Raw genomic sequence first — 11,734 nt, 5'->3', positions numbered from 1 at the left:
TCATTTCTTTTTATTCTTTTTTCTTTATTCTGTTCCACAGCAGTGAATTCCACCATTCTGTCTTCTAGGTCACTTATCCGTTCTGCTGCCTCAGTTATTCTGCTATTGATTCCTTCTAGTGTATTTTTCATTTCAGTTATTGTATTGTTCGTCTCTGTTTGTTTGTTCTTTAATTCTTCTAGGTCTTTGTTGAACATTTCTTGCATCTTCTTGGTCTTTGCCTCCATTCTTTTTCCAAGGTCCTGGATCATCTTCACTATCGTTATTCTGAATTCTTTTTCTGGAAGGTTGACAATCTCCACTTCATTTAGTTGTTTTCCTGGGGTTTTATCTTGTTCCTTCATCTGGTACATAGCCCTCTGCCTTTTCATCTTGTCTATCTTTCTGTGAATGTGGTTTTTGCTCCACAGGCTGCAGGATTGTAGTTCTTCTTGCTTCTGCTGCCTGCCCTCTGGTGTCCCTGTAGCTTTAACAGCAACTTCAGCAACCTCATCAGTCTGCCTCAGTTAGCCCTTTTGAATAAACAAAGCTTGTCCTTTTGAATGTGACTTTAGTACTCTATAAACAAATCAGGTCTCCATTAGCTACAGTGATGCTGGCAGGGCCTGGAAACAGAGACCATTTTCCTCCTTTCTTTTTTCTTCAGTTGGAGTTTCTAGACCTTTAATACAAACTTCAATTTTGTTGTTGTTTTCATTTTTTTAATTGTGGTAAAATACACTGAATATAAAATTGACCATTTTTACTATTTTTAAGTGTACAGTGTAGCATTAAGTACTTTCAAATTGTTGTGTAACCATCACCACCACTCATCTCCAGTTGTTGTTTTTTTAAAGTCCACTGGAGTAAAAATAATATATTTTCCAAGAGTATTTGAGGTTGAAAATTGAGGTAAATTCTTCCAAGTTCTCCATAAAAAGATAAAGTCACAAGCGCTCATCTAAGAACAGCACTTCAGTTCCCGGTGACAAAAGCAGATGCCTGGGGACAGGCCACTTTCCCTTAGCAGCAGTTGGAAATCCTGGGAGCACCCAGCTCAGTGACCACAACACACCAACAGCTAAGGGCCTTTCCTAGAACTTATCTCCCCCAAAGCAGTGTTGACAGCTGGTCTCCACTGAGGGCTTCTGATGTGCTGGGCACTCTGGTAAGTGAGTTAGTGGTATGATATTATTCCATTTAATCCTCACAACCATCCTCCAAGTAGGTACCATCTCCATGTAACACATAAGGAAACAGGTGTAGAGAGAATACACTTGCCCAAAGTCTCAGAGCTGGCAAATGGCAGATCTGGGATCGAAATCAAAGCTGTCTGGTCCCTGGCCAGCATTCCACAGAAGTGGCAGCTTTTAATTAAGGCACGTGGTTTGGGACTGGATCAGTTTGGTGCCTTCGAGAGAAACCTGTGGTGTTCTGTGTGTGCCAGAATGTACAATGTTTGTGCTAAAGGAATATCTGACAACTCGCTAACTGCCAGTGACAAACCAGCAATTAAGGAAGTGGTAAACCAAGCAGACCTCAACTCTACCTCCCCGCCAAGTCCACCAGGACAAAGGCACTTTCCCAGGGGACACAGGTACAGCTCATGATTCTTCAGTTCATTAAGCCCTATGTTTGTTTGTTTCTGCAACGTGGTCGTTGCGTATCTACATGGCAGTAGTTCCCAGACTTCAGTGTCATGAGAACAGCCCAGGACGCCTGTTACCTGTGTAGATTCCCAGGTTCTGCGACCTAGAGGTTTGAACTGGGTATGCTCTGGGAGTGAGAACGGGGAGCCAGCATCCGCAGGGGAGCCTGAGGCAGAGGCTGACAGATTCTGCTGTCGGGCTAGTCCTTCTTCACACGCTCTTCACAGCCAAGGAGGCAGCAGTTTTACCTGTTCAAGATGCTCACTCTACTCACTGAGTCAGCAAACTTCTATGAGGCAGCCACCCAAGTCAGAGGCTGTGCTGTCATAATTTAACATTTATTTTGTGACTATCTGGTTAATGATTATCTCCTCCACTAGACTATAACCTTCATGAGGGTCAGGACTTTGCCAGTCTTGCTCAGTGCTGTATCCCTAGGGCTTAAAGCAGAGTAGACGGTCAATGACTATTTATTAAATGAATAAATTGAGTGAAAGAGTATTAAAAAATAGGCAAAGACAAATGAAACCCAGTCCTTGTCCTCAATATGCTTACAAGCTGGGTAGCTGGGCAAGTAGACTCATCAGTACAATAAAGACTTCCTGTGTTTTGCCAGATGTGGCCCAGGCATGAGGCCACCACCTCCCCAGCAAGGCTGAACCCAGACTGGACCAGGCAGGAAGACGACAAGACTGGATCTTCAGGACTGGAGGGCTGACCAGAACTGGGCTAGAAGAGGGCAAGTCAGATGGGAAGAGGCAGGGAAAAAGATAAGTGGCGATTTGTCACCAGACAGATAGGCTACAAAGATGATAATGATAACACATGAGCTACCAACCACTGAGTACCTGCAATGGGCCAGCATCCTATTCCATACTTCACACTGCATTTACTTTATCCCACTTCATTCCTACAGTAATTTATGAGATATCAATTATCAGTTCTGTCTTACAAATGGAGAAACTGGGGCTCAGAGAAGTTATGTCCTGTGACTGTAAGAGCAGGGCTGAGGTTTAAACCCAGGCAGTGTGAACCCATGGCCCATGTTGTGTCACACTCTGAGCAGACAGAATAATTATCCCTGCAATAAGACAGGGATGAAGAATCAGAGGCAGTGGGTAGAGAGACAGCTGAAAGTCTTTCCATAGAGGGGCTTATGGCCACCACCCTCTTTAAACAGAAGCATGCAGAGGTTGTTCTCAACATTACATCCCAACGTGTTCCATCTTTATCCTAAAATGTCCTCTAAGAAATCTAATCACTAAGATCTGGTCAACCTAAGTGTCTCTCACATTATCTCCTTAATGCCTTAATTCCACAGACAATGCCTTAGTTCCAGGCTCAACTGCCTTGTCTACACAATGTCAGGAACATCCTAACTGGTCTTTCCTCCTAATCTGCTCTCCAGCCAAGAGGAATCTTGGAAACACAATCTGGGCGTAAACTTCCTGTTTGAAACCTTCGAAGCAGTGGTTGGCAAGCATGACTGCTCATTAGAATCACCTGGGAAGCTTTTAAAACATAGCAGTGCCTGGGCTTCACCCCAGAGATTCTGATTTAATTGACCCAGAGTAGGGCCCAGATATGAGTATTTTTAAAAAGCTTCCCAGGTGCTTTTAATATGGAGCCAATCTTGAGCACTACTAGAGTTGAATGGATGAGACATCCACTCCTGAGCTAGGCAAACTAAGCTCAGACTCAAGTCTCCTCTCCCACCATTCCTTCCTGCCCCATATTTAATATTCCAGCCATACTGAACTGCTGGTGATTCCCCAAGATCACTTGCTAATTTAGGCTGCCACTCTGTAACACATGGTATGGTCTTTGTAAAGAACATGTCCTACCCTCACCTTCTGGGAAACTCCTAGTGTTCCTTATTACTTGGCCCCAAGGCTGCCGCCTCCATGAAGTCTTCATGTGACCAGGCACAATTGGTGACTCCTACCTCTGGGCTGCCATAGCACTGCACCTACCTCTGTATTAATATGTCTCTATTGTTCTGAAACTATTTGTACAAACGACTCTCCCCCTACAAAAAGCAATAGGCATAGTGATGCTTCAGATACCTCTTGTGGCCACTTCACATGTCCTTGACCAACCTTCTTACTCCAGCTCCACCTGTACCTTCTCATCTCTCTATTTCTTCTCAGGGTCTTCTCTCCTACCACCTAGTAGGTCACCTGTGGTACCCACATAGCCCTTCTGACACATGTGCAAAACTGGAAGTGCCCAGGAGTTAACAACCTCTGGGACGACCCTTGACCAACAGGGGATGAGAACCAGGAGATAAATCCCTAGGGTAGATCATTCTGAAGTGCTTTCTCCACGGCTCTTCAGAGGGTCCTAGTGGGATCAAGCCAGTGACATTGCTATAAAGGTACACTTCAGATGCCAAAGACCTTGCTCCGTTTTTCCAGGCAAACACAATAACACAGAATCACGGCAGTCTTGAAGACAAACATCATGAATGACGGAAGGTCATTCACGACCACGGGTATTCACCGAGAACACAGAGCCTAAGTCTGTCGTGGATTTTGCCTCCTAGGCAGTCTCCCTCTCCAGTGATGCAATAATGAAGATATAAAAAGGTCAAATCAAGAAGGCAATCATGTACTTTTGGAGCTGGTAAACAAATAGCAAAACCAAGATGTCATGAGCCTTAAGTTGTGAGTGAAGTTTTGCCAGGAGAGCCAGTATCACTCAATATTAAAAAACAAGAGACCATTGACAATGAGACAGTATCAGCCTTCTGTGCTGACAAAGGGACTGCTGTGCACAGCCCCACTGGGTTGAATCTGTGTGGCAAACGGGTGCCAATGTAATATCCAGGCCTCTGCTATATAGCAAATGGCTTGGGTGGTTGGCAATAGTTTCAGAGGCCTGGCATATGCATCCATTTTTCCAGGCTCACAGTTTGGTATCTTCAAATGCAAAAAAATATATACTTCTGTATATGTATTCCAGGGCCTCTGTAGTCAAGTTAACTTCTGCCCACGTGTACGTATGCCTTCATTAGCATATTGGTCTCTTGGCCCTTGAGGATTTATTTATTATAATTCAAATGAAAGTTTAACATTGGTGTATTTGCAATACAAATTTAAACTTACCATATGTTTCTACATTAATGGATTAAATAAAATGATGACCATATTACAAGGTATTAGTGAGCTATCCATGTCTCTGAAATTCTACTTTGATGAATTTGAAAGGAAGCAGAACTAAATCACAGCAGAGTTAATGACCCTAATTATTTTTAATGATACTAACTAGCTCTTCAAATGTGGAAATTTCACAAGAAGTCTGTTCATCCATGAATTCATTTCAAATTACTATATTTGATACATGTATGTGTTCTCTGGGGTCTTTTTTAAGTTGATTTTAAAATTGATTTATTTAATATTTTGGAGATGAGGAACAAGTCTTCTCCACAATCTTTGTCTCCCAAAGTGCTTTATACAGAGCTGTCTAATAAATTTTATAACTTTGGTGATAGTGATAATAACAGAGTAAGGGGACTTCCCTTGTGGCGCAGTGGTTAAGAATCCGCCTGTCAACACAGGGGACATGGGTTTGAGCCCTGATCCCGGATGATCCCACATTCTGTGGAGCAACTAAGCCCGTGTGCCACAACTACTGAGCCTGTACTCTAAAACCCGCGTGCCACAACTACTGAGCCTGACTGCCACAACTACTGAAGCCCACGTGCCTAGAGCCCATGCTCCACAACAAGAGAAGCCACCACTATGAGAAGCCTGCGCACCGCAACTAAGAGTAGCCCCCACTCACCACAACTAGAGAAAGCCTGCGTGCAGCAATGAAGACCCAACACAGCCAAAAAATAAATAAATAAAATAATAATGGAGTAAAAAGAACAAAGAATGCAGTGTTCAATAAACAAAGAGTTCACTGTTTCCACAATGAAACAGTGAGTAAGAAGCAGAGATAGCACTAGATCGTAGAATACCAGCACAGTATATCACAGATCTGGATGTGGTGAATAAAAGCATTTGTCTCTATTAGAATATTGATTTAATCAATTTGCTGAACAATCATCTTCCCACCACTAATTGATTCAAGGCGTTCTTTCCTTCAGAATGAGCATCCGCTGCCATTTTACTTGCCTAGTTCCACGGAGACTGACTTGCTCCTGGGCTTCCAGAACCGCAACTTCTACTGTATGCTCTGACTTACCATAACCTCACTTTCCCTCCGCCCCACCCAGGGCCCCTCAAACACATGTGCGTGCGCACACACACACACACACACACACACACACACACTCAGGGGTTTGAGTTACCTTAACATTTTCTGGCAGTGGTTTGTTCTGGGTCAGCCCCAGAGCGAGCAGTGCTACCACAGCAATGACACAGGAGAAGCCAAGGATGCCCAGTATGTTTTTAGAGCAAAATATCTTCACTTCAGACTCTAAAAACGAAAGAAGAATAGAAAATATCAACAAGAAATCAATAGACATTGATTTTCTTCCCCTTTCTATATGGTCTTGTGCTGGCTTTCTGGAGACAGCAAAGATAGATAAAAGCTGATCTTTATCCATGAGGCACTTGCAAAGTAATTGGGAAATAATACAAGAACAAAAGGATTTGTCTGTACCGTGACGAGGGCCAAAACTGAGTTAGTGGCTATGGTAAGGAGAATGGGCAGAATTAGATCGGTGATCAGATATGGGATGAGGAGAAGGAAAAATCCCAAACTGGCAGCTTGTTTAATAGGTCATGTAGGTCTATCAAGGTTCAAGTAACAAAGAAAGCAAGGACAGCCCTCCTCATTTCTAAAATCTACCGGAAAATGAGCATGATATTAAAAAGTATTCAGAGTGTATCATCGAACATTGTAGTCCCTCTACTTCATGACATTTCCTGGCTTTGACACATTCCTTCACTTCAACCACGCTTATATGTTAAGTAATTGGTAACAGCGTAGGGGCTGTGGAGTCTTGAACATTTCATCATTCACATTATCTTGTCTATCCTGTTCATACTCTTACCATCATGGGACATAAAAAGTTCCAGAAGGAGAATTCTATAAAAGGCAAATTTACTTTGATCAGGATAAATAGAGCCTACAGCAGAGGTGAACAGGAAATGGAATGGTTACACCATTCCCTCCATTCTCATCCTTCCTCTCTCAGCTTCCCAAGCTATCCTCAAGCCTTTTTCTTAGGCTTTGCGGAAGAAAGATAGGATCAAGTAATAAAAAAGCATGTGGAAATGAGATGGGTTCTCCAAAATAGTTTTCACTTCTCTAAGGACAGGGGAAGGGATTAAAGCAACTGAAAGAGGAACCTGCGTCCCCTCCTCCTCTTTCCCTCTTTCTCAGCAGCTGTGGCTGCACCAGCACAGGAGCTCCCCTTCGAGCTTGTGAGCACAGGTTGGACTTAATCCAAAGGACTGGAACTGCCTGGGTCTCCAGTCTGCATCCATCTTTAGAATCTTGGACCAGTTTGTACCCATCAGACCGATCAGTACAAAACTTAGGAGAAAAAGTTTTATCAACACCATTATCTATTGCTTCCAAACAAGGGAATCATAAATGAAATATACAGCACTTCCCCCCTTCTCGCTTCCCAAAAGAACCTCAGTTTTGTTCAGATGCCTGCCACTCCCCCAAGCAGCCCATACACCTCCTAGAAAGGGGCTGATTGTTCTGCATAATCTCATTCCCTCTCCAGTGACTGGTTCAACAGTGGGCATATACTCTCAAAATGGCCTGTGAGACCCTGGAGGAAGTCTGCTGGGGCAAGCCTAGGAAAAGAAAGGAAGCATTCTCTCTTCTTCCTCAGACACTGTCCAGCCAAGGATGGCTGAGCAGAGAGATGGAAAGAACTTGAGTTCTTAAAGCATTTTGAGCTGCTAAAACAGCTAACCCTGATCTGATCCTCCCATGAGACTTACGCTTTGATCCAATTAGAGTCATGATTTAAAGACCTTGAAGCCAAAACATCCTGGTGTGGCAGAAACGTCCTTTTTGCTGCCAGGGCTCTGGAATTTGGAAAAGAGCCCCCTAAGTACTGCCTACCTACATGAGTACTACCTACCTCACTTCCCAAAGTCGTGATATTGACAAACACAGCTTACAACAAGCACGTTTTAGACGAAACGTTACATATCTAATACCCGAGGGTTGCACACTGCAGCAATGTTTCTACTATAATAGAACTTTGAATGCTTTCCTCCTTCAAACTGTCCAAAAGGTCTACCTAGTCGTTTCCGTAAATACAACAATTTTGATTATATCATTTTCCTTCTATTCATTCAGGCACTAATCTTAGTAGCCAATGAAAATGACCAACAAGGTCCCTGATCTTTGGAGTTCACATCTAGTTGGGGAGATAGATGAACCAGAAAAGAAGTATGCAAATAAGTGACTTCAGGTCATGAAAAGTGTTGAGGAGAAATTAAAACCAAGGAATGTTACAGAGTGACTTGCAGCAGAGTTGGGGTGGGAGATCAGACTACGGGTCAGGAAAGGCTCTCTGAGAAGGTGATGTTTGAGCTTAGACCTGGATGATGAGAAAACAACAGCTATGAGAAGGAGAAAGAACATTCCAGGAAGAGGAAGTATCAACTGCAAAAGCCCTGAGGTGGGAAATAGATTGATATGACTCTAGTTGTTTCTTCCTTTTCTGAATGAGAATATTTACTAACTCATTATTATCACTGAACAGTTGAAAGTGTACTTTTCCAGGGAACCCACCTATACTGTTGGTGGGAATGTAAGTTGGTGCAGCCACTATGGAAAACAGTAAGGAGGTTCCTCAGAAAACTAAAAATAGAGTCGCCATATGATCCAGCAATCCCACTGCTGGCATATAACCAGACAAAACTAAAACTATAATTCAAAAAGATACATGCAATCAAGACAGTATGGTGCTGGCACAGAAACAGAAATATAGATCAATGGAACAGGATAGAAAGCCCAGAGATAAACCCATGCACCTATGGTCACCTTATCTTTGACAAAGGAGGCGAGAATATACAATGGAGAAAAGACAGCCTCTTCAATAAGTGGTGCTGGGAAAACTGGACAGCTACATGTAAAAGAATGGAATTAGAACACTTCCTAACATCATACACAAAAATAAACTCAAGATGGATTAAAGACCTAAATGTAAGGCCAGACACTATAAAACTCTTAGAGGAAAACATAGGCAGAGAACTCTATGACATAAATTACAGGAAGATCCTTTTTGACCCACCTCTTAGAGTAATGGAAATAAAAACAAAAACAAACAAATGGGACCTAATGAAACTTAAAAGCTTTTACACAGCAAAGGAAACCATAAACAAGATGAAAAGACAACCCTCAGAATGGGAGAAAATATTTGCAAAGGAAGCAATTGACAAAGGATTAATCTCCAAAATATACAAGCAGCTCATGCAGCTCAATATCAAAAAAACAAACAAGCCAATCCAAAAATGGGCAGAAGACCTAAATAGACATTTCTACAAAGAAGACATACAGATGGCCAAGAATAACATGAAAAGCTGCTCAACATCACTAATTATTAGAGAAATGCAAATCAAAAGTACAATTAGGTATCACCTCACACCAGTTAGAATGGGCATCATCAGAAATTCTACAAACAACAAATGCTGGACAGGGTGTGGAGGAAAGGGAACCCTCTTGCACTGTTGGTTGGAATGTAAATTGATACAACCACTATGGAGAACAGTATGGAGATTCCTTAAAAAACTAAAAATAGAACTACCATATGACCCAGCAATCCCACTACTGGGAATATACCCTGAGAAAACCATAATTCAAAGAGATACATGTACCACAATGTTCACTGCAGCACTATTTACAATAGCCAGGACATGGAAACAACCAAAATGTCTATCGACAGATGAATGGATAAAGAAGATGTGGCACATGTATACAATGGAATACTTCTCAGCCATAAAAAGGAAAGAAATTGAGTTACGTGTAGTGAGGTGGATGGACTTAGAGTCTGTCATACAGAGTGAAGTAAGTCAGAAAGAGAAAATAAATACTGTATGCTAACTCATATATATGGAATCTAGAAAAAAGGTACTGATGAACCTGGGCAGGAATAAAGATGCAGATGTTGAGAACAGACTTGAGGACACAGCGGGGGAAGAGGAGGCTGGGATGTAGTGAGAGAGTAGCATTGACATATATACACTACCAAGTGTAAAATAGATAGCTAGTGGGAAGCTGGTGCATAGCACAGGGAGATCAGCTCGATGCTTTGCGACGACCTAGAGGGGTGGGATAGGGAGGGTGAAAGGGAGGCTCAAGAGGGAGGGGATATGGGGATATATGTATGCATATAGCTGATTCACTTTGTTGTACAGCAGAAAGTAACACAACACTGTAAAGCAATTATACTCCAATAAAGATTAAAAAAAAAAGACATATGCACCCCTATGTTCATAGCAGCACTACTCATAATAGTCAAAACATGGAAGCAACCTAAATGTCCATCAACAGATGAACAGATAAAGAAGATGTGGTGTATATATACAATGGAATACTACCCAGCCATAAAAAAGAACAAAATAATGCCATTTGCAACAACATGGATACACAACTAGAGATTATCATACTAAGTGAAGTAAGTCAGAAAGAGAAAGACAGATACCATATGATATCACTTATATGTGGAATCTAAAAAAATGAACTTATCTACAAAACAGAAACAGACTCACAGACATAGAGAACAAACTTGTGGTTGCCAAGGGGGAGGGGGGGAGGTAGCGGGATGGACTGGGAGTTTGGGGTTAGTAGATGCAAACTATTACGTTTCGAATGGATAAACAACAAGGTCCTACTGTATAGTACAGGGATCTATATCCAATCTCCTTAGATAAACCATATTGGAAAAGAATGTAAAAAAAAGAATGTGTATATGTGTGTATAACTGAGTCACTGTGCTGTACAGCAGAAATTAGCACAACACTGTAAATCAACTGTACTTCAGTAAAAAAATAGAGAATAAAAATAAGGAAGTATACTTTTCCACATTTGCCCAGTTTTTGCAATGATATCCATATTATTAGAATATATTCAAGGCTTTCATCATATTTGTCTTATTAAAGATATGATAAGAAAAAGAACTTAGATCAGAGAGGAAGTTTAGGAATTTTTCATACACAATTTTCAAAAGCCGTATTATCAAAAAAATAATGGCTAAGTTTGTTTTTCATGTGACCGACTAGATTACCCAGAGAGGAATAATTAAAATACTGTGTTTTCTATGAACCATGGCAGGTAATTTTCAAAAGTCCTTATCACATGAAGGAAGCCAGACTCTTCTTAGGAAGTGGTAGCAGACGCGGGGGTCTAGGTGGACATATCTAGGATGTATTCATAAAAGGGAACCACTTCAGTAACTGCCCTCTCTTCCCAGGCCCCAGAGCTCTTTCAGATGCCATGACTGCTACAGTCAAGTTCTGTTACAGAAAATTCACAATGACTGTATTTCCCCCTGAAAAGCTATTCATTTCCCTTGTGGATAACAGAAACGTGACTTATATCATACAATGTGAAACAGTATTTCAAAAAACAATTTCAAGGAACATTTTTACCAAAAATATCTATCAACAGCAAAGTGTTGTATTTGTTTTCCTTTGAATTGTCTCACTATCCTAGAGAATTCAAGACTGCCACTTCCCTCCCATTCTCCTCCTTTCATATGACAAATGAGAAAGCTTTTCTGTTTGAGGTGAGAGCCAGGTAGAAATGTCAGCTCTTCACTTGACAGAGACAAAAGTGAAGGAAATTCAAGCTCTGAGAAAACACAGACTGATTTCAAGCCAATTAGCTATTTCAGAGGCAAAAAAAAAAAAGCTGATTCTTTTTCATTCTTACAGAAACAGCCATCATGACATCCACAGCTGGCATCCTATTAATGATTAAAATTATGTAATCTGTCCTTAGTCAAAATTCTGCTATACAGAGAAATCCCAGCACCTCTACTTCATGATACCAAACATTATCCTAAAATTTTACTCCATTAATAAAAAGATTTGGGGTGTTGACAGATGTGGTGGGTTTTTGGCAAAAACAACAAAAGTTTTGCTCTGCGGATTCAGTGAGACTCACTAGATTCAAATCACTTC

The 11,734-nt window shown here is 41.4% G+C and overlaps 1 protein-coding gene across 6 annotated transcripts in view; it reads right to left on the bottom strand.

Annotated features, from left to right (window-relative positions):
• Positions 1-11,734, bottom strand: part of ENTPD1 (ectonucleoside triphosphate diphosphohydrolase 1) — a 112,267-nt gene that overhangs the window by 27,163 nt on the left and 73,370 nt on the right. For all 6 annotated transcript variants that reach the window (XM_027112125.1, XM_027112126.1, XM_027112128.1 and 3 more), the window contains one exon: positions 5,926-6,053. Coding sequence is in view for 2 of the 6 variants with exons in the window: in XM_027112123.1 (XP_026967924.1) it covers positions 5,926-6,053 (128 nt within the window). In the remaining 4 variants the exon portion in view is untranslated. The remainder of the gene's footprint in view (positions 1-5,925; positions 6,054-11,734) is intronic.

The sequence above is a fragment of the Aethalodelphis obliquidens genome, unplaced genomic scaffold (genome assembly GCF_003676395.1).
Source record: "Aethalodelphis obliquidens isolate GAN/ISIS:26980383/991018 unplaced genomic scaffold, ASM367639v1 scaffold11, whole genome shotgun sequence".
NCBI lineage: Eukaryota > Metazoa > Chordata > Mammalia > Artiodactyla > Delphinidae > Aethalodelphis > Aethalodelphis obliquidens.
The sequence above is the reverse complement of the archived record's forward strand: the minus strand, read 5'-3'. Positions and strand labels throughout refer to the sequence as shown.